The sequence below is a fragment of the Phaseolus vulgaris genome, chromosome 6, assembly GCF_000499845.2.
Source record: "Phaseolus vulgaris cultivar G19833 chromosome 6, P. vulgaris v2.0, whole genome shotgun sequence".
Classification (NCBI taxonomy): Eukaryota; Viridiplantae; Streptophyta; class Magnoliopsida; order Fabales; family Fabaceae; genus Phaseolus; species Phaseolus vulgaris.
In genome coordinates, this window is record NC_023754.2 from 21442590 (window position 1) to 21465658 (window position 23069).

Consider the following 23069-nt stretch of genomic DNA (forward strand, 5'->3'; position numbering starts at 1 on the left):
CGGTGTCGACACTCGTATGACACTCTTAGGACACTTATCGGTGAAGTGTTTAATTCAAAAAATATTTGTTGGATTTTTGAAAATTCTAGCACGGTTTTAATACAATTTTAAAAGGTATAAATACAATAATTTTCTAAACTCAAAATTTATTGTATAACTTTTTATTATGATTATAAAAATAAGGAACAAATTCTTTTGAACCAGTCATGAAAAATATCTTACTGCTCCGAAAAGAATATGAAACCTACTTTTACACATAAATATTTATTTTCAATTTATATAATTCAAAATTATATAATATATAGATCTGTGTCCCCGTATCCTACATTTTAGAGATTATACATATCTCCGTATCCATATCCGTGTCGTGTCAGTATGTTCTACTCTAACTGAGAGATACAATTTTTTTTGGGTTTGTTTGCTTTGTTTTTAAATTATTTTTCTCACTTACATATATAAAAGTAAAATATGCTGTAAAATGCTACGAATAACTCAAATTTAATTGCATTAAAAATATTTGTAATTAAATATAAAAGAAAGAGGCAACATGTGATTGTTTGAGTTTTAATATTGTGGTCCAAGTTCAATGTTTTGGAAAATTGAGATATGCATAAATGTTTTAGTTCATTAATTTATCATATAAGAAAAGAAGAGTTTCTTTTTCTTAACACTAAGTCAACTTTGTCATCATGATTTGACCTACCCCAAATCTAATTAGTCCAAAGATATACGGAAATAGATTATTCTGTGAAATCTTGCATCACTATTTATTATTACTATAATTATGTAATAAGATTTTATTAATATATAATAATAATAAAAACATTATTACTATATCGCGTTTATAAATAAATAAAAAACATTTTTTCACTTTTATTTCTTTACTGTGCCGACACACAAATCTTAAACGTGACCGAAACATTTTCGTGTATGGGTATTTTTTAAAATTGAATTAATTTAAAGATGATTTTATTATTTAAATATATAAAAATAAGTAGCAAATAGATTATTTTATTGATAATATTTAAAATACAAGAGTTAATTTATGATTTTTAGTAATGTTTTAGAAATCAATTGTTTAGAAATCGTTATTTTTATTTTTCTTGAAAACCCCACTTACCTGCTTTTTAAAGAGGGAGCAGGGAAGAGAGTGAGAAGAAGAGGAGAAAGAGCATTGCATGGATTCAAAGCCCTTAGTCTTCTTCTTCATCAATTTCTAGTGCTTAGTACAGTGAGTTTCATGTTTTAAGTGTGTAAGAATATTAGCACTGTTGTTTTCATGCATGATGCAACAAAATGTGTTATTTGGAGAAAAAGAAAAGCACTAGATTGAGATAGTAACTAGCACTTCACGGGGACAATGGAAAGAGGCGGCAGAAACAGTAAGAAAACATGATGAAGAAGTGCATAATGTTCTTGCCTGGCGCATACTACTTTTGACCTATCTACCCAAAACAATCATTACTTTTAGCCTTTACCAGATGCCCTAAGTTCACAAGAGAAGCAACCTCGAAAGTCCTTCAAACCAATGCTACTTTCTCACTATGCATATAAAATTATGGCACCAGTTTCTTCTAGTGCTCCATCTCTCAGAGCCATATTTTTTTAATTTCATTTCAACTCTTTCTGTGTGCGTGCGTGCGTGCTTTAGTTTGGAAATTTATCCCACAAAAAGGCATGTCATCACTATCATGCACTTTTGTTTTGGAAGCCATGCTGTTTATTTGGACCACATAAGCCGAAGCTACCTTGAAAGAGCTCAAGGGGCCACCAAATATACTACTATATATATATATATAGTACAGAGAAAAAGGACACACATTATTGTGTAGTGTGCTGTGAAGCAGTGACTATGATGAAGACTCCTTGCTGTGAGAGAATGGGATTGAAGAAGGGACCTTGGACTGTGGAAGAAGATCAGATATTGGTTTCTCATATTCAACGATATGGCCATGGCAACTGGCGAGCGCTTCCTAAACAAGCTGGTAAGTAAGTTCTTCTAGTTACCAACATTTTCTGTGTAAACCAGCAAAACATGTGTATGATTATATGATATGGTTGTGTTAGGATTGTTAAGGTGTGGCAAGAGTTGTAGGCTTCGTTGGATAAATTACCTGAGGCCAGATATTAAACGAGGGAAATTCAGCAAGGAAGAAGAAGATACCATCCTAGAGCTGCATGAAATTCTTGGAAATAGGTAACATATATTCATTCTATATTGTCTTCTCTACGTGTATGATACACCATGAATATCATTTCCTAGTATATATTATGATTTAATGTAAGAGGTGTAATTAACATGCATAGAATTTGATGTAAGAAAAGATGAAAATTGATGGTGATCACCCCTTGATGCTTAGGTGGTCTGCTATAGCGACAAGCTTACCCGGAAGAACAGACAACGAAATAAAGAATTTTTGGCATACCCATTTGAAGAAGAGGGTCCAAAGAGGTGGAGTGCACTTAAATGGCAATGCTTCATCACATATCTTGCAAGAGGCACAACCAAATGGTTCATCAAGTTCAAGTGATGCTTCTAGTGTCTATGGAAATGTAATGCTTGCCAATTATGGTTTACCTTCAAGGAAGAATCCAATCAATCCACCTATTGTAGGTGCAGGATTTTATGGTGCAGTCTCCTCAGATACTTTTGGGGAAACTGTGGACAATCATGGTTCTTGTCAGCTAAGTGAAGAAATGGAATTTTGGTACAATATATTCATCAAATCAGGGCAAACTTCATGAGACAATGAAAATCTAGGATATTATTAGGTTGCATGATATATAGTTTGTGTCACTCCTTAGTACTTTATTAACTTCTTTGTGAATTTATAGATGCCAAGCCAACCTTTGGTTTCAGCTTAATTAGTGTTTGTGTAAAAAACTCAAAATCCATTTTGGAGGTTCAAATTGGAAGATGAAAACTAGAGATGAATGAATAGGTTTTTTTAATAAAAACTGGATAAAAGTTGGGCAGTTTCAATGCAGATAGGAACAATTTACTTTTGATTGTCATTTTTCGTTGTTGTGAAAATTTGACTGTTATCTGAAGCAGAGGGAAAGTTATTACTGAGGTTTTTCCTTTTTGTTTATAGGATTTGAACACAGCTATGATAAGTGAAATTTATATTAATACAATAGACTTTTATTTATGTATAAAATATACAATACGAAGGAACAATAGAATTTCTACACATAAAGAGCACATGTGAATCATATGTTTCAAATAGATAGAAAAATGGTGAGAATTGAAATCTTTCAGCTTTTCCTTATCGGAAAATCATTTTTTTTACACACCCGACATTAATATTTTAATTATTTTTAATTTTAAATATTATTTTAACATTTTGCATTTTACTTATATTTTCGATAACAACATTTTTTTTATTTTTAATTTTTTTTTATAAATATTAATATTTTATTGTGGGTGTAAAGTGGAGCAAGGTGTCAAAATATCATCATTCTATTTATTTTGACATAATGTAAAAATGTATTAACAACTAATTACAATTATATATATTTTTAAGTAATCATTATTATACAGTTATATATTTGTCACTATATTTTAATTAAATTATAGTGAAAAAATTATTACAAATATTTGGCAGATTTTGGATATGATGATGAGTGTCACGAGATGTTAGAAGTTTAGGCCTTATTTGTTTCTTATTTTTCAAAACAACTTTTATATTTTTCTAACCAAAAAAATAATATAATGAAAAGTAAAACTTTTCATTATAAGATTTCTTTTTTAAAATTATAGCATTCTAAATTGTGTTAATATTATACTTTCAATAATTTACTATAAAAAGTAAATTAAATTATCTTAATTTTAAGTTTAATCTTAAAAAACATAGAGAAAGTTGACGTCCACGGTGGGACTCGAACCCACAGTCTCCCGCTCCGGAGGCGAGCGCCTTATCCATTAGGCCACGCGAACTTCATTTATATCATTTTTCATAGTAAATTATATTTTTTTATATATTTTCTTAACTTATCAAAGAAATTATAAAAAAATAATAATTGACATTTATTTAATATCATTACAAATATTATGTTTTTAATCTATCTAATTATAATGTTATATTTTAATTGATATAAGTAGGAGTATTTTTTTTTATGGTTTGATAATTTAATAAAAAATATTTCTTTTACTTAGGATAAATCTCATAAAACCAATTTTAACTTGTTAAATGTAACACAATATATCATAACATAACATTTACTCATCTTAAAAACTTATTTCATAAACTTTAATACAAGTAGTCCCAAAGATTATGTGGATATAATATTTGTTTATTTTCTTTGTCATAGTTTTTTTTCTCTGAATGAATCACGTATTTCAATAGGCATTTAGTTTAATTTATTTTAAAAAATATTAAAAAATGATATTTTTTTTTTCAAAACAAGTTAATAAAAATAAATAACTGTTTTTCTAACTTTAATAATGGTGAAAATAAACAATTTAGAAGTAGCATGCAAGAATAAAACTTAGAAAGAAGAAAGTGTGAAAGATAAAGCAAAACCCTATGAAACTCAAATTTCAGACATAAACTGAGAGAGATAACATTGCATCGTTGCAGTGGCGCGCCCAATGGCTCTGGGAATCTCCAACATTCTGCACTGCCCCAAATTGAGTTTCTCTCATAACAATCTTCGTCCCAAAATTTCAACCTCTCTCAGGTCATCCATTTCTCTCTCGCTCTCCCTTTCTTTCTATCCATTTTCAAGAATCGAAGAACGAATTTAGTTTTCGTTCGAATTCATTTGTTTTTTCGGATACCACGCGTTTCTGATCTTATCTTATCTTCTTGGACCTCATTTCTAGGGTTAATAAAATGCAATTCGGTGTCGATTTTCAGGTTTCCCCAGACAGCAGCATGGAGTGATAGAAAGATTATCTGTGCTGCTGCATCTGCGGCAGGGAGCTCTAATTCCGATGGTGACTTTAATCCTTATGAGGTAAAGAGTAAAATCTACTCTGTAATTAGTTCACACTTTGTTGTTCGAATTGTATCTTAGTTTCTGTGATGTGATGTAGGTGCTAGGTGTAAGCCCTATTGAGAAATTTGACATGGTCAAGGCAGCATATGCAAAAAGAAAGAAGGAGGCTGAGATGAAGGGCGATGAAGCAACTGCTTCCAGAGTAGGTCCACTTTTTCTTTTCATTTTGTTTTTCGTGTAAAATGGTTTTCATAACTATCGGCACATATAATATCATGGAACAGTCTGCATTGTCATTACTGACATGGCAACTAGTTTCCCAAGTTTGAAATGGGCGAGGTTGATTTCTTGCATTCGTATTTGGAAGTCAAGATTATGCATGAGCTATGCAATGTGTGTAATATTGTTAAGTTTATTTATAATCCTTGTCCTCCAAATTAAAACTCACATATGGGATACAAGAGTTCGATTATTCCTTTATTTTTTAGGTTCTTAGTGATGTGTATTGATATTTGATTTTTTTTTCTCAAAGTTGAATGCACTAATGTGTGGGATGTTGTGCGCTGTGAATGTATAATTCAGCTGGAAAAGGCATATGACAAACTCATGATGGCTCAGTTGACTAATCGGAAAAAGGGCGTAACTTTTGGATCATTTAAGGTAATGTAGGGGAATCTTTCTTGCTGTGTACTTATTGTTTAAGTTCCATTTGAGGTTGAAGCTATTTTTGTTAATTTAGTTTTGGATGTGGTTGATGCTTTCAATATTCACTGGACTTACTTTGACGAAGTAGCCATAATTTTGTAGAACATCTATTTTTGACTGTTTTTCTCTTCTCTAAATGAATGCAGACTGCCTATAAATTATGGTAATGAAGAATTTGGAGGAAATAGTACCATATTAACTGAACTCTTTATATTTTTCAGTATTTTCTTTGGGCTGTTCTGGGGAGTGGCTGCTAGGATTATGATTTATCAATTCCTGTCTTAGAATAATTGACAATTCTATGCTGAGTGTAGCACAAATATGATTTTATGCTTAGCATGGTAGTGAATATTGAGAAAGTATAAACCAGTCATGATTTTGGCTTCAGCAATGTAATGCTTCCGTGTTTGTTTACAATGGGTAGTTAGTAGATACTGAAAAACACACAACTATCTCCCTAGTAGGTACTTTTTATGAAAAAAAAAATCATTTAAATATGTACTGTGCCTTCTTCCTATATTTTTCCCAAGCATCTGACTCAAGACAAATGGTAGCTAGTCGTGATTTTGGCTACCATGCTAGTGACACACTCATTTGAGAATACTCTTTTTACACTTAGCTGAAATTGATTAGAAATGACCTGATTTTATGGGTCCCACTCCATATTTAATGATCTCCATTTATAATTTTGTAGTCTCCATTAAATTTTAATCAATAGTATAAAGTGCAAGAAATAATGTTGTGAGAGTGTATTGCTAACACTGCCCTAGATTCCAATTTGTTGTTTGGTTTGCATCTCCAAATCTTAATCATTTATTAAACTAATGCAGGTTTCAAAGGAGATTAAGTATGCTGACAATCAGCCAGTTCTACCTTGGGGGCCAAGGTTTGGTGTTGCTTCTTATGATTAGTGACAATGCAGTTTTGTTGCTGTATATTGTTATGGCTACCGTTAGTTTACTAAATTATCTTGCAATTTACTTTAATGGATGATTTAATATTTAACTTCTCTAGGTTGACATGTTTCCTGTCTAGTAATCAAAGCCGGGACGTCTATAGGTTGCTTTACCGTATGGCAGTTATCTCCCCATTATAAATACCACCCTCCCTCCCAATTTATGTAAATCTAATCTATTTCAATAGCTCCTTTAGAAATATGAAAAGAATAAACGTCTCTCTAAAATAACTTGATTCAAACAATCACTTAAGCAAACCATCAAATAAATAGTATTAATCAGGATATCCAAATACTCTTGTATTACAAGAAGATGATGTTTGGATTAGTTTTTTTTAAATGTTTTATGAATACATCACTTTGGAAGGATAAACTCATTTTTCTTGCTTGCATAGATGGATTTCATTTATTTATCGTGTTTTACATTTTATTCAAATTATTGTTCCCCCCTTATCACTATCACTCTATTGGTAGCTACTATGTATCTTTTGATGTTATTTTGTATGTAATTTCAGGTTTACCAAATCAAATCAAACTGACACACGCATAAACTTGGCAATATCTGCTGTTTTTGTGAGTTGGATATAAAGGGTTATTTATTTTTTTTGGGAAAATATCAATACTCAAACCATATCAATCTCGTGCCTTAAAATGTAGTATTTAAGCAGAATTGTCTACCATCTTTCTGCAGACAGCATGGATCCTTGTCAAGCAAAGTGCTGAATATAAACCTTTGCAGTTTTTAGCCTTTGCCTTTGTTTATAGGCTTTTTGAGAAGTTAAAAACCTTTGAATCTCCTGTAACCCGCATATATAATGTGAGTTTCACCTTCTATGACAGCATATTTGTGAAATTAATTTTTTTCCTTTTTTGCACCATGTTGAATTATTAGTAAAATTGAATAGTTCATGTTATTGTTGGCTACAGGAAGAGGGTGAAGACACAGGAGAAGGATTGCGCATGGGGAAACGACTGCTCCGATCACTGGCTTTGGTTTTTGGATGTGTAGCTATTACATCTTTGGTATGATGATTCCTTAGATCTTTTGGTGTGATTCATGGATCAGTACTTTGATATCCCAAATTTTGGCTTCTGTTACAATTAATGTACATGCATGATTTTTTTTTCCTGTAACAAGAAAGAGAAAAGAAGGGAGAGGGATCAATTAATCTTTTTATCCTCTTTTCTTATTTTACTTTATGTGAAACCAGATTGTTGTTCATCATGGTATGATGCATCATTTATGTTATTTTTTAATCTTTGTTGAATCTCTGTTTTGGAAGAAAAAAACCACTGTAGCCAAACTACGGAATTTTGATTTTGTACTCTATCTGACTTCCACTAGTACCAAATTAGGCAAATGACGACCAAACTGATTTATACCACGTAGTTGTAGTTTTTTTATGAAAATTGAATATCCTATTTATTTGTCGCTCAATATTTATCCTTGTTGAATGTGCCCTACCCTAAGTTTTCTTTTTTCTTATCATCTTTACACAATAGCGTGGGCATGTCTCATCTCATAATTATTTAATTTCCCAAATAAAAATTAATACTTTCTGGTTCTTCTCTTGCAGGCATATACTTTTATTTTGAACATAATCGAGTTTGCAGGTGGTTTTATTCCTGCTCTTTTGTACAACAATCAGGTAAATACTATAAATAAATGAGAGCAGTTTTTCCTGGCTTAAAGTATATTAAGATAGAACTGTCCACTATCCTCGTGAATGATATGATGTGTGCCCGGCAGTTTTTTTGCCTTTAAAACATTGGAACATTCTTTATGTGAGTTGTCTTCCTAAATACATTTTATTCCCTATTTGCCTAATGCAGTTAAGAGATGAATGATCACATGGTTATACGAGTATTAGCTTTTAATACATATGATGTGAATGGATGAGTTGCTATTGAAGTATGAAATAGTTGTGAAGTAGGATAAGGATAGCTAGTTCAGTGGCCATGTTTCTTAAATAGCATATGAATTTAGATTGGGTAATAAAATAAAATTTACGAAGCACAGGTGCAATGTTAGGAACTTTTCCCCTTGAACAGTTGAAGGTATCAACTAATATTTCATGAATTCATTTTGGTCGATTCCAATTCAACTGTTAGTTTATCCTTTACAATATAAAATTTCCATGATGTTATATTTTTCATTATCTATATAATTATTAATTAACATTCATTTTGGTCCTCTAAAGATATATGTGAGGTTAGATTGGTTCTCAAAAGATTGTTGCTTTGATGATAATTAGTGGCATTGGTTTTCATTCAAAAACCAAATTGATGGTAAAATGTGAAATTTTAAAACCAATTTGATCATGTTACTGATTTGATGTATTTATAAATGGAGGACCAGTGTTGTGCTGGTATCAACTTTGAAAGACCAATATTGTCATTTAAACTAAATTTACACGTATCATGCTACTTAGTCTACGGGTGATGGTGCGATTAGTCTGGTTTCTTGTCTGTCCCATAACACAGAAACTGTTTCTTCAATGACACATTTTATGGCATGCATTGGTTTTTTATTTACTCCGGAAATAATATGCACACCTCTCTTGCGACTAGTTTTATTTGAAATTTTTTTGGTTGCTGAATGCCAACCCTAGTTAGTATCTATCCCATTGGTCTGTGTGTATTGCTGCTGAGTTGACAGCCCTTATGGTATCTGCAGGAGTTGATAATCACCACTTCATCGGCAGTCATGCTTTATATCATGGCATCTTATTATAGATAGTGGAGCGTATCTTGAAGACTAAGAAATCACGCATGGTCATCATCCTTTTCTTTCCATTTTTATCTTGCTTTTCTTCCTAACTATAGTGTTTAGCTCAAATTTTGTCAAAAGAGATGTACTTTTTCCTTGTTTTAATATAGTAGGGATTGTGTTAAACTTTCTTATGCTGCTTTTTTCTTTGGGTTGTCTTTTATATTCATTTTGACTATTCGCATCTCATAGTGGTATATATAGTCATGCACTCTCGCTCCTTTTTCTCGTTTATTTATTCTATTCTATTGCCAAATAAATAAAATACTCATTTCGGTCTTGGGCTACCATAATGTATTGCAAGATGCCTTATTTGACCGTCTCCGTAAATGGGATACTTCTACAATTTCACACGACAAAAATGTAATCAGGTTGCGAATAAAAAAGAATTTGGTTAAGTTTCATACGATGAAGGATTCAATAGCTTTTTATTTTTTATTTTTTTGCGCTATGAATTTGAAATATCAGTCTATACTTGTATATTAAATTGGTGGCTGATTACATTAGAAGATTGTGTCAATGTGGATATTGTGTGGAAAACTCATAAGGTGATTCAGTTGCAGTTGGTATTAACACTTTGAATACATTTGGGCTTTGTTAATGAAACCTTTTTCTTGGTTAAGTATACCCCTGTTTCAGTTTTTTTACAACAATACCCTCAAAAGAAACAGTTGCAGTAGCTGACAAGATAAAACAGATGCATTTTTGTTTTGTAATGTTCCGTTTGGTATTATGGCATTCAAGGAAGCTCAAAAACAGGTGATGAGAGAAAGAAAACTTGTGGTAGCAAACACGATAGGTGGTCCCATGAGGGAGGTCAGTGTGCTTTTATTGATTCGTATGATAAATATAAATACAAGAGTGATTGTGAGAAAGAGTGGTTGTATTATTATTATTATTATAGCATCAAATTTTTTAAATACAGTAATTGTATCAGATATAAAATATTGTCATATAAAATTTAGCGTATGGTGGAGTTTAAATTAGCACTGGAAAACTAAAAGAGTTATATCCAGACAAACCATTTATCATACAATAAGACTGAACAGTATAAGAGATGTCATACATATTATGATTGGGAGAGAGAGACAAAAACTAAATATTTGTGTATAACGTTTCAAATTTTATTAGTGGTTGTAATAGCAACGGAAAAACGACAAAATGGATGAAAACAAACCAATAATTGGTGGAGAAATCCATTTTGAAACTGCACTGCACTGTGCTATTAATGTAGTTTACTAAGAAAAAAAATGAAGAATACAAATGTTATTATTTTATTAAAAATTGATGAGAGTAGTCTATTAGAAATTATTTTTTGAAGACTTAGAGAGGTTGTAAAAACAAAAAACACTTAATTATGCATAGGTTGTTGTCTCTCCATTTTTATTACAAGAATCAAATGATTCCTTTTTTCTTCTTCGTAATATTTTAGTAATTAAACTCATTTATTCTCCATCCTCCTCAAATAATGAAGTATCGCATGCACTTCAGCACAAAGTTCTTGAAATAAGTGTGTATAGGTAAAGTTACCTTGATCACACTACTTAACTTGGGTTGCTTACAATCTTGTTGGAGTACCTAATCTAGGTAATTAATTCCGTTCAAATTTCTGTGAGTTTACTCTCTTCCTTTCTCTGCCACTTATTCTGTATCATGCAAAACAAAGCACTGACTCCATCTTTCTAACTGGAGTTCCACTTCCCTTGTTTCTCTCAAGTTCTTTGCAGCAATATATATAATTGAGAGTAATTAGCTGACCTATAACCACATGGCTTTTGTGATAATTCTTCATATATTTTGTTGAACATACCTGTTCGTTGAACCTAGTTCTCTGAAAAAGTATTTTATTTTTATGAAATTCTTGTGCATCTTAAATTCAATGAATAGCTTGAGCATGTAAATGCTCTATTTTCCCCTTTTATTCATTGAAACTCATGGAGACTATTTCAAGATAATTGTAGTGTACCACGGGGAACATACATGTGTGGTAATTATGGAATTTGAATCCAAGAATGGTTGCAGAAAAGGTCACTGTAAACACACATTTTGAATAAAACTGTTGATATGATTGTGCGTTTCAATTTTGTACCAAGAGCAAATGGTGAGAATGGCTCAAAACATTGACCTTTTTGCTTGTTTTGGTGGCAGAGAAAATGGGAGCTAAGATAGTGGATCTTCGGTCAGATACAGTTACAAAACCAACTGAAGCAATGCGAAGTGCTATGGCAAGTGCTGAGGTTGATGATGATGTTCTTGGCCGTGACCCCTCCTGTTTTCGCTTGGAGACAGAGATAGCAAAGTTGTTTGGAAAGGAAGCTGCACTTTTTGTTCCATCAGGCACTATGGCCAACCTTATATCTGTGCTTGTGCATTGTGACATAAGGGGAAGTGAAGTTATTCTTGGAGACGATTCCCACATACACATTTATGAGAATGGAGGCATTGCAACCCTTGGAGGGGTTCATCCAAGAACAGTTAAAAACAATGAAGATGGAACAATGGACATTGATTTAATCGAGGCTGCAATCAGAGATCCAAAGGGAGAGTTAGTATACCCAACCACAAGGCTTATTTGCTTGGAAAATACTCATGGAAAGTAAGCAATTATTATTCTGTCCAAATTTTTCTAGGTAGTACAATATTACAACAATAATAACCAAGTCTTTTGTGAAATCAGCTACATGAATCAAAGGATACTATTCAATTATGTTAAAAGCCAAGCATTAAAAATATCCTGTACGTAAGCAGTATCAATGATTGGTATGTTTACCTGAATGCAGCTGTGGTGGTAGATGTCTTTCAGTTGAATACACAGACAGAGTAGGAGAGGTTGCTAAAAAGCATGGATTGAAGCTTCACATTGATGGAGCCCGAATATTTAATGCATCAGTTGTAAGTAAATTTTCTGTTTTGTGATGATTTTGATTTTGTTCAAAAACTGAGTAAAATCACTGCAGAGATAAACTTGTGCCTGAAATGCACCTAGCTAGATGAATAAGTAGTTAGTTCTTAAAAATAAGTCGAAGTAAATATACAACTTGAGAATGGAATTAAAACCTTTCAATTTTTATCTAATGATGATGATTTGAGTGACTACATAAATGCAGTATTTCCTGATAAAAAGGAATCTGAGTTTTTTTTTTTCCAGTGAGTACTTTGATATTTTCAATTGTATGTTCTTACTGTTGTGTTTTTATTGCAAATCTTGCTTTCAGTTCTTTTGTGCCTCATCATCATATGCCTTTTTGTTTACCCTTTTTGTTATCATGCACCTTCAGGCACTAGGTGTCCCCGTGGATAGGCTTGTTCAAGCAGCTGATTCAGTTTCGGTGTGTTTTTCTTTTCTCATATTTCTTTTTGGGACATGGAAAGGCTATTCTGAAGTAACTATTTTTAAAGAGAGTAAATGAGATTGTATCTAGGCATAAGTAATAATTAAGGATTAAGATAACAGTATACTTTAGATCAAATTAAAGACATACACATCTTAATTTGTTTCATCACTTCAGAAACAATTTCATTTTAGAGGAACATTCATCAAGATATAGGAAGTTCTAAATCTAGAAATGGAACTTCATTACCAAGTCCTAATCAAACTTTGTTGTGAATCATAATATTCTTGAATATATGAATTTTAGGTGTGTCTTTCAAAAGGCCTGGGTGCTCCAGTTGGATCTGTTATTGTTGGTTCCAATAGCTTTATCAGCAAGGTAATAATATTTTGGGGAATATAACAGTATCTATATTCCATCTCTTTTCTGAAAGAACTTGATACCAGCATAGTATATATATACAATTTTAGGCTAGACGGCTCAGAAAAACCTTAGGTGGTGGAATGAGGCAGGTTGGCATCCTTTGTGCAGCTGCACTTGTTGCTTTACAGGAAAATGTTGAAAAGCTAGAAAGTGATCACAAGAAAGCTAAACTTTTGGCTGGTAAATGCTATTCAACTTTAACTGTCCTAATCTTTTGTCCCCTAAATTGCACTTGCTTAATTTTTTCAAAAACATTTCCTTTTGTCTTAGATGGATTGAATGAAATTAAAGGACTGAGCGTGGACACCTCTTCTGTGGAAACCAATATGGTGAGTATTTAGCAGAGACCATTAGTAATAGTACAATTGCATTGCTGTTACTCAAACAAATTAGATGCTAATGATGTGATTAGGGAGTCAAATTCTTAGCTTGAACAAGTGTTATAATTAATGTTTGATTGATACCATGATGCAGATGTTTGTTGAAGTTGAAGAGGGCTTAGGAACTACTGCATCGAAGCTATGCAAGGACTTGGAAGACTATGGTATCCTTCTCATGGCAATTGGCTCATCAAGGTGTTATTTGCACTTACTATTTTCTTAATCTGCAATTAATTAATTAACTAAACTTTTAATTGTTCTAGCCCATGCTTATATAGTGACCTAAACTAGAAACCACCCAGTGTTGAATAACATTTGTGGAGTCTAAAAATCACTTTTGTATTTCAATATTATGAAAGCTAAGGAAATCTTATGTACTTCTGATGAACACAACAGCAATAGTAAAAAGGAAGAAGAAAGAAAGAATTTTCTGTAAAACATTTGGTGGAGAAAAAGTGATGCCTTCTAAATCATTGGTTTATTAATTAATATAAGAATTGCACTTTATGCTAATTATGTGCAGTATTTACTTTTGCAGATTGAGAATTGTGTTCCACCACCAAATATCTGCAAGTGACGTGCAGTACGCCTTGTCGTGCTTTCAGGTGATGACTAGGAATCCATTATTATTAACCCTACACTTTTCACAGCATCTTCAATACTACTTGAGAAAATTCAAAAATATCTGTTACTCAAAATGACAACTTTTGAAATTTCAAAATGTGCATTAGAATTTTCAATAACATCTTCCCAAATGTGTTTCATTTGTTCATTGTATTAGCATGCATTTTGCATTGCACTTTGGAAGATGAAACTGAAAACTCTTTTGTTGAATACTGTAGCAAGCTGTGAATGGAGTACGAAATGAAAATGCAACTAGTGGATCAGACTGAAATTTTCAACTTGCTGCTGCATGAATAACTATTACCAAATTGCATTAACCTTTGTGAAAACCTTTTACATTGACCTTGTATGTTCATGATGTAAACGTCGTATCAAAATTTTCTGAGCATGATGAACCTGCAAGCATGCAGAGAAATAGCAGCAGAAAAAAAAAGATTGCAATGATATTTATATACTTACTCAAATATTTTTTATTTTGTCCATCAAATCAGATAAAAGGGTATTTTTACTCTTGCCTTATTTTCTTTCATTAAATTTTCTTTTAATTTGTCTGGGCATCTACATTTTGTAAATATTTTGTTGCTGTAATCAACAATAAGTTTCTGCACAGTCCATAAAATTATTTTTTTTACATCCTCCATAACTCTTATATAAAGAGATTGTTTGTTTTACAGGATCTTATTACGTTTTCAGGAATCATGAATGTTATTTATTAGTATATTTAATATATTTCATCATTTTAGGAATATTTTAAAGTTTTAAAATGATTGAAATAAAAATGAAAGTTATAAACATGGTTAACATGAGTGATACGTTAACTACAACTAAAATCTATTCTGTGCTCACCTCTTTCTACCTCTTTAGTACTTTTTTTTTATCCCATTTCATTCATACCTTATTTTTGTCACATCACTTTTATTTTTCTCTTTGTGTCTCATAACGAGTGTATTTACACGTATCAAAAGTATATCAATCATTGTTCTAAAGAGAACATGGTATTATCATTCTTAAAAGATCCCCTGCTTCCAACTTCCAACTCTTGTGTCCTTTTCATATTTAAACAAGAAAATGAAAAAAAAAAAAAAACTCTTATGTCATTTCAAAAAAACATTGACGTTACATCTTACAAGACTTGTGGGCTCCTGTGCTTTCGTTTTTTATTTTTTATTTTTAAAATTAAATTGCTAAATTCATATTTTTTTATTACATCTTTAAATTGCTAAAAAAGTTATTGATAGAAATTTAACTACAGAAACAAAGAAGTTTGAGAGTAAATTGAGAAAAAAAAATAAGAAAAAATTGAAAATAAATTCAAGCTGTTTAGATAATTGTTTAACTACGAATTGCTTAGTTATTGTTTCACGCACTTTGAGTTTTTATCTTTGTTTACTGGCTGCGTAATTAATTTTATTATTTTTCTTTATTAAATTAAACTAATGTGACTGCAGACTCTGCACTGCTCCTGCTTTTCAAATGCAGATGCCCTTTCTGCTCTGCTCCGTTGCTAGTTTTAACTTTCTACAATATTTCTTCCTTAACTTCCACACACAATAAATGTACTATTTAAGTTGTGCATTTTAATATATATATATATATATATTATTAAATTAAGGTAATATTTTTTTTAGAATAATGATGAGTATCTACATATCCAACTCATTCACATTCCAATATTAATCATCGTCTTCATACTTCTTCATGTTTTAAATTAGTAAAATATTTTGAATTTATTAAGTAATTTAAAAAAATTATATTTTTATTTCATCCTTAATTATTTTCATAACTTATTTCTAGATAATACATTTAATTATCTTTACTATTTTCTATAATTATTATTTATTATTTATATAATTATTATTTGATATTTTTATTTTATATTTATATAATTGTAATTTCTTTCTTGATATTTGACAATGGAAAAAATAAAATGTACATCTTTTTTACATTGAATATTGGATTATATCATGTTTCATTTATTGTGATTTTTTATAAAAAAAATAATTAATATTTATAACAATAAGGGAGGGAGTTCATAAGAGTATACACATTCCACAATAGGAATGAAGGTGATGCTGAATTTTTACTCAGGGGATATAGATGAAATAATCAAATCTACACCTGTCTCACTTCATTGTCATCCCTACTCGACTTATCTGAACTTGTATAATTTGGATTCAACCCAACTTGTTTGAGCACAACATTCTCTCGGACTCAAACTAAGTGTAAGATAAATTTTTCCCACCCAACCCAAAACGATCTTAACTTTATTATAAATTGATTATTGAGGAGATAATACCATCTAATTTAGTTTAAATATTTGGTTTAAAAAAGCTTCCTTAGCTTTTACTAATGACTTCTTTACATAAACAAAAATTAGTTTATACATAAAGCAATTAAAAAAAGCCAGCTTCTAAAGGTCTAAATTTTAATTATGAATAAATGAATTTTGATTTAAAAAAATATTTAATCTTTATTATTTTTTCTCTTACCTAAAAAAAAAATTATTCAAACAATACCAAGGGTATTACTTGTGTGAGTATATGTGGAGTAATTAATTTTGGTAGCCCAAAAAATAATAGTCATTGGTAGGTTTATTGGCATAGGAATTGATAAGTGTCTAATTTCAGTAATATTTCATATTAAAATATAGACACTTATGAGATTATTGCTAATTTACATATAAAATCATTCATAATTTATGAATTTATACCTTTTTATATTTTTTATGATTTTTATTTAAATAAGAGTATTTTATTTCTAAATTTGGTGTTAATTGCAGATGTTTAAGGAAGATTGGAGATTTGGATTAAAGATAAATGATTTGGGTTAAAAAGATAAAAATGCAAATAAAGATTTGTAGTAAAAAGTCATTAGGAATGCAATTAAATTAGATTTGATATTAGCAAATATATATCTAAGTAAAACAAAACCAAAACCCCGTTGGCAACTCTATCAATGAGAGTGTGGTCATTGCTATTGGTGGGATTTCAACCACTATTAATTATTCTATTTCATAACTACATTTATTATAGCTACTAAAACAAAATTATCGTTTACTAACAATTTAACGTTACATTTTTTGTTACTATATTTTTATTTTGTGAAAAAAATAAATTAAAATATACGTATTGTGAATTCATATCATGACAGTAGTGGTATGAAAAGTTAATATAAATTAAATATTTAATTTTAATATATGTGAAAACAGGAACCCATATCAGAAAAACAATTAATTAAATACTGATATAATGTTTTGTATTATTATTATTAATATAGCAGGAGATTTCCTTTTGCACCCTTATATTTTCCTTTAAAACTTTCATAAAATACAGAAAAATATACTTTGTTCTTAAAAAATAACTTTCAAATTGTATAAATAAAAAACTTTTTATTTTATTTTTGAACGATGTAATTTGGAAGTTTCTTTAATTCTTGATTGAAAATAATGTTTTACTTTCCTATTACACAATTTGATTTGAAAGTCATTTTTTTATGCACTATAATCTAAAAGTTATTTTTTATTTTTAGATTACATAATTTGAAGATATTTTTACAATAAAAAAATACTTTATAAATTTATAATTTAAAAATTACTTTTTACTTTCAAACTCTATGATTTTAAAGGTTTTTTTTTATTTTCAAATTGTAATTCAAAAAATTATTTCTTTTGTATTTAAAAAAACTTCTAGAATGTACAATAAAAAATAATTATTTGACTTTTGAATTGTTTAATAAAAAAATATGCTTCATATTACACTATCCAAATATTTCTATACAAAATATGATTCAAAACATTTTTTTAAGTCAATCATACAACATCACTAAATAAAAACCGATTTTAGAGAATAAAAATAATTAGTAGCTACCGAGGTATTTGCTATCAAATTTAGATTCTAAATAATTAGTAGTTAAAACCTTGGTAGCTAATTAGATACCAATTTGGAAACTATTTATCAATAATAAAAATTAATTTAGAAATCAAAATTTTTTTTAGTCTCCAAAATTGACTCTAATTTAGTCAATATAGTAACTAATTATTTTTTTTCTAAAATTAGTTTCTATTCAATAATTTTCTTGTAGTGATAACAATGAGAATTTAATTTTTAACTACCATATATATAAAAGAAACAAATGATTTTATTGTAGGCACTTAAAATTATTCTAGTCACTTAACGTATATACATATTACTCTATAAGAAGTCACAAGCTAGCATTGATAAACATTCATTTATTTTTTCCCCTTCATTTAATTTTTATTCTATTTTTTCCCATTCCAATTTTTTTCAAACTAAAGTATACTTGGTTAATCGCATTTAGTGCATGTTTGGAAAATTTAAAGTATATTTTAAAAAAAATCATTTTGTGCTTAAAATTTGAAAATAGATATTAAATTTTTCCAAATTGTATTTTCAACTTTTATCCATAATAGTCATAATCAACTAACAGGAATTACCTTTAGCGTAGGTAATTTGCGTACGCTACGAAGGTGGCAAATTTAATTTAAATATAAACAATTTCCGTAATCATTTATTAAAAAATGTATACATATTTTTATTTTGAAATATAAATAATTTGAAATTACTGTTAGTTTGAATTAATATATTATTTTTATTTTGCTTAAGAGGTGGAAAGTTAATTTAGAGTGTGTTTAATAGTAGAAGAGAGATAGTGTGTGTTTGGAAGCGCGTTGTGATAATGAGGGTAGAGACGTTTCAAAGTTTGGTTAGAAGAGAAGAGATTTGAATAGAAAGCACACTGAGTTTTAATGATACTTAAAGACAAGAAAACCAATCTGGCCGGGAAAATAGTAACACCCAAGCTATTAAATTAGATAGATGTGCCAAACAACATGTCAACGTGCTTCTTGACTTCTTCTTTATTAATGGGCCACCCCAGGTGTCTCCTTTTCATTAAACAACTATTCATTTTTTTTTTATCTTTTCATTTTTTATTTATATTGAACGTATAAAAAAATCTTCATTAGAAAAAATATATAAATCGTCTTTGATTCAATCTGAAATTTTTAGTTAAATAAAAAAAAATAATATATAAATTGTATTTGGTTTCTGTAAAATAAAGTTGAAGAAATATATGATAGAGAAAAAGTATATAATAAAAATACACACATGTATGTATATAAACAAAATGAGTAATATTTCAAATAAAAAAGACAAATAATTGTAGAATAATATTTTTTTAAAATAAATTTTTTTATTAGTAATAAAAAATAAAAAAATATAAGTCACTTTAGGAGTAGTTTAACCCTTATACATAATCGTAATCTTAACCACTTTCAATGGACATATTCTCATGTATGTCTATGCATAACAGAAAGAAAGTCACTTAAGATATATTATGTGATCATTCCCTTACAAATAACTCACTCTTCCTTTCTTTTCCAAATTAGCAAAAAATTTATTGGAATTTATATAAATTTGTTTCCTTTCTTTACTCCCAACGAAACAAATCTTTTTTTCTCTTTCTATTCTAAATAATTTATGTTTTTAACCTTTCTTTCTCAATATCCAGCAGCAAAAAATTAAAAAAATAGATGGAATTTATATAATTTTTTCCTTTCTTTTCATTTAAATCAAATAATGTATCATAGTCAAAAGAACAGTGCAAGGAGATTAGTTTTAGAGGCATAAATCTCCACTTGTAAATTTCTTTATTGCAATTTCTCTTATTATTGAGAGTTATTAGGAGTGTAAGAGTGTTGTGGGTTCATTTGAGTTTAATTTAAATAATTGAATATAATTAGATTTAATCGGGTTGAATTTAAATTTTTTAACCTAATGTTTAATATTTCATTTATAAATATTTCAAAACTTAATGTATTTATGTAAATAAGTAGATGCAATAAAATTGATAAATTAAAAAAGTCAAAAGCGTTTTTCTAAATTATAAATATGAATGAACATTTAAAGAAATGAATGATCTAATTGTTTAGTTAGTATACCCTGGAGAATAAAAAAGGACAAAATAATACAAAATCATGATTTGATTATTTTAAAAATAACATACATGTAAGAGTAGTATAGTAGGGTGAAGTAAATTTCCTCACACTTAATCCTTTAATTCCTAAAATTATAAATTGTATTTTTTTTTTCACAAAGTTATAAATCTAGCAAATTGTAACTTTTAGTCAACATCCTAACATTTTATAAATTAATATATATATAAATAAGTGCTTATAAAACTAAATTTAAAACATTTTAATGTAGAAAGCAAAATTTCCAATAAATAGTTTCACTTCAAAGAGTGTAACGTTAATTAATTTTTTTTTTTTAAAAAAAAACTTAATACAATGTGATTTCAAACATCCTCTTATCCTCACCTCAAAGTGTTATATTTAAGTAAAGTTTTAATGTAGGAATAGCAGTGAAATTTTAATAAAGAAAGGGCACAAATTCATTAGCCAAAAAATTGGCACAAAACGATATCATTAATTGTGGAGTGCCCCCTTTTAAACTTTGACCTAACACCACCTAATCCCTTTATTAGGTAAACTGTGTAGCTTTTCAGACTTTTTAACTCTACTTCTTTACAATGGTCGACGGTAGACGATGATGAATTTGCGCTGAGGAGGGTTATTCAAACACAAAAAGGAGAAACTCTGATGAAAAACATTGCTCGCATATGAAACAAGAAATGTGAAGGAAGATAATGTTTTTTTTTACTTGCTTACTCTTCAATTTGTATTCCATACATATCACTATTTGTATTGAGGTAAGATTTGATGAATTTAAAGCAATTTAATCAAATTTCATGGGATTGAAAATTCGTGACAATAAATATAATCGATTATGATTTTTTTTTAAAAAAATAATCGATGTTTTCATACGCATAATTGAAGTTTTCTTCGTTTTGTACTAATAATTGATGTTTCCATATGTATAATTGATGTTCCATTCATTTTGTTCTACTAATTATCAACATTTTCATACACATAATTGTTGTTGTCATCATTTATATATATATATATATATATTATTTGTATTTATTAAGGATTTTGAATATTTTAAGAATTTTAAAATATTAAATAATTTAAAATTTGTATTTATTTAGGATTTTGAATATTTTAAGAATTTTATATATTTTAAATTTTATTTAAATATGACATTAAATTAGTCAATTCATTATCTTTCAAATAACTTACTCATTCATATGAATCTCATTCATATGAACCTCCTTCATATGAACCTCCTTCGACTCTCACCACCTTAATAATTTCATTTATATGATTCTATTATCTTAGGAGAGTCAACATATCTCTTTCTAGACGAATTCCTAATCAATGCATATCCTAAACAATCTTAACACAATATTTTCTTTCTTGAAAATACTATATCTTGATTAAAATTCAAATTCCACAACTCATAATATTCAAAATCACACAATTAAATCATACCAAAACTTAAAATTTCATTTAACTTGTAATTTTATAAAACTACACATTACATTGACAATTCATGTTCAACATTATATATGTCAAACAATCAATTCTTATCAAACATTTCATTTGAATTAATTCAACAAACTATTTAAATATATTCAATAACTCATTCAATTCCAAACTCATACATTCTACAACATCTATTATGTCTACACTTTCACATTTCAATCTCAAACAAATCTCAATCTACTAAAAAACAATAAATCCTGCAAGAAAATTTGAGATTGGTGACTACGTCACTCCCACATTAAGATCTTCTAGCCTAAGGTTCTATAGGCATTTTAAACTAGTTTTCCTTGCCTAAACTTGAGTATATACTCCCTAAGAGCTCCAAACTACCAAAAGCTCAAAGGTAGCCTAACCTGCACGACAAAGTCCTGATAAAAAATCTAACTATACCACTAGGACCCTGAGCTAACAGAGACTATTTCTGAAGATAAAAACATCTCATGCAAGCTTAAACTAAAGACAAACTTAACTAGATCAAAACTAACTCAAATGAAAATGAGCCAAGAATGAACTTACTATATCTGAGATTTTGATCGGACAATCTTGTAGAATTCATTGTCAAGAGTCTAGTGGCAGACTCTGATCGTCAAACTAATAAGCTAGGAGGTTAGAATAAACTGATGAGCGAGGAGGTCATAATCTTAGAGAAAAGACAAAGAAAAAATGAAGTTTTTAGAAAGATGATGGTTATTTTAAATTGAGATATAAATTTCTATTTATATACTCTTTTAAATTTAATAATAAAGTATTCAAGTGTCATTTTAATTATACCACTTCTACTCTAAAATTATTTTTCTCGGTTCTTACAATATTCTATATAATTATTTTTCTAAGTATTTTTTTAAGAATTTTTTTCCAAACCATTTTTTTTTAAAAAATATTTTTTTAAAACTCAAAATTATCATCAAGTTCAAAATAAACCAAATTCTAGATATTTTAGTTCACTTTGAATAGTTATTTAGCACAATATACTATTTAAATAAATATTTGACACAATAATATATTGTAGGAAATAAATGATCGAAGTATACTATTTTAATTAAAATTTTGTTTGTAGTACTTAGTTATAATCTCTTATATCCAAATTTTCCTCTTACAACCTTTTTTCACATATCAATTTAAAAAAAAAAAACAAGTTACACATGTAGTTCAAATTAAAAACTAAAAATCAATAAGGTATCAACTTCCTATTTTTATACATGCATGAACTTAGACTAAAAAAATCAACTCTTAACAACCCATTTCTTACATGTCATGCTCCTTTCACATCAACCTATCATGATTCAACAAAAAATAATATGCTCTTAATTTCATCAATACTAAAATCAGGGAAATAAGACTACGATTATAGTTTCCCAAATTTCAAACTTCATAAAAAATACATTTACCTACAAATTGAATTAATCCCCCATTATTAACGATACAATCTCATATATTTACATTTCCAAACAACTTCCACACTATCATCAAA

General features: G+C 29.1%; 3 protein-coding genes and 1 non-coding gene across 11 annotated transcripts; 3 read left to right on the top strand and 1 right to left on the bottom strand.

Moving 5' to 3' along the window:
• The first annotated feature begins 1726 nt into the window (after positions 1-1726).
• On the top strand, positions 1727-2997 carry LOC137831829 (transcription factor MYB4-like). Its single transcript, XM_068639672.1, has 3 exons — positions 1727-1985; positions 2068-2197; positions 2361-2997. Exons 1-3 carry the CDS (start codon positions 1853-1855, stop codon positions 2743-2745), a joined length of 648 nt encoding a protein of 215 aa, XP_068495773.1. The 5' UTR covers positions 1727-1852; the 3' UTR covers positions 2746-2997.
• Positions 2998-3867: 870 nt separating this feature from the next.
• TRNAR-CCG (transfer RNA arginine (anticodon CCG)) lies at positions 3868-3940 on the bottom strand. Its single transcript has one exon. It is a non-coding gene; the product is annotated as a tRNA-Arg (tRNA).
• Positions 3941-4462: 522 nt separating this feature from the next.
• LOC137831828 (protein CHLOROPLAST J-LIKE DOMAIN 1, chloroplastic) lies at positions 4463-9500 on the top strand. Its single transcript, XM_068639671.1, has 10 exons — positions 4463-4683; positions 4863-4962; positions 5042-5146; positions 5527-5604; positions 6480-6535; positions 7120-7177; positions 7296-7421; positions 7532-7627; positions 8182-8253; positions 9282-9500. The coding sequence occupies exons 1-10, from the start codon at positions 4595-4597 to the stop codon at positions 9342-9344; spliced, it is 843 nt and encodes a 280-aa protein (XP_068495772.1). The 5' UTR covers positions 4463-4594; the 3' UTR covers positions 9345-9500.
• A 1083-nt stretch (positions 9501-10583) lies between these two features.
• Positions 10584-14652, top strand: LOC137831826 (low-specificity L-threonine aldolase 1-like). 8 transcript variants are annotated; one of them, XM_068639667.1, is made up of 10 exons: positions 10584-10961; positions 11523-11970; positions 12155-12266; positions 12653-12703; positions 13013-13084; positions 13177-13309; positions 13400-13458; positions 13604-13704; positions 14048-14114; positions 14352-14652. In XM_068639667.1, the coding sequence occupies exons 2-10, from the start codon at positions 11528-11530 to the stop codon at positions 14400-14402; spliced, it is 1089 nt and encodes a 362-aa protein (XP_068495768.1). In that variant the 5' UTR covers positions 10584-10961; positions 11523-11527; the 3' UTR covers positions 14403-14652. The 8 variants fall into 8 exon arrangements, with proteins under 8 accessions (XP_068495768.1, XP_068495769.1, XP_068495771.1 ...); XM_068639668.1 differs by having other exon boundaries at positions 10587-10985; XM_068639670.1 differs by having other exon boundaries at positions 10596-10894.
• Positions 14653-23069: the final 8417 nt, after the last annotated feature.

Bases quoted from the DNA above. Each gene is read 5' to 3' on its own strand.
- LOC137831829 (XM_068639672.1), top strand. From the start codon at position 1,853: ATGATGAAGACTCCTTGCTGTGAGAGAATGGGATTGAAGAAGGGACCT. The intron at 1,986-2,067 runs GTAAGTAAGTTC...TGGTTGTGTTAG, and splicing joins AGCGCTTCCTAAACAAGCTG to GATTGTTAAGGTGTGGCAAG. The intron at 2,198-2,360 runs GTAACATATATT...CTTGATGCTTAG, and splicing joins CATGAAATTCTTGGAAATAG to GTGGTCTGCTATAGCGACAA.
- LOC137831828 (XM_068639671.1), top strand. From the start codon at position 4,595: ATGGCTCTGGGAATCTCCAACATTCTGCACTGCCCCAAATTGAGTTTC. The intron at 5,605-6,479 runs GTAATGTAGGGG...AAACTAATGCAG, and splicing joins TAACTTTTGGATCATTTAAG to GTTTCAAAGGAGATTAAGTA. The intron at 8,254-9,281 runs GTAAATACTATA...TGGTATCTGCAG, and splicing joins CTCTTTTGTACAACAATCAG to GAGTTGATAATCACCACTTC.
- LOC137831826 (XM_068639663.1), top strand. From the start codon at position 11,528: ATGGGAGCTAAGATAGTGGATCTTCGGTCAGATACAGTTACAAAACCA. The intron at 12,704-13,012 runs GTGTGTTTTTCT...TATGAATTTTAG, and splicing joins AAGCAGCTGATTCAGTTTCG to GTGTGTCTTTCAAAAGGCCT. The intron at 13,459-13,603 runs GTGAGTATTTAG...ACCATGATGCAG, and splicing joins CTTCTGTGGAAACCAATATG to ATGTTTGTTGAAGTTGAAGA.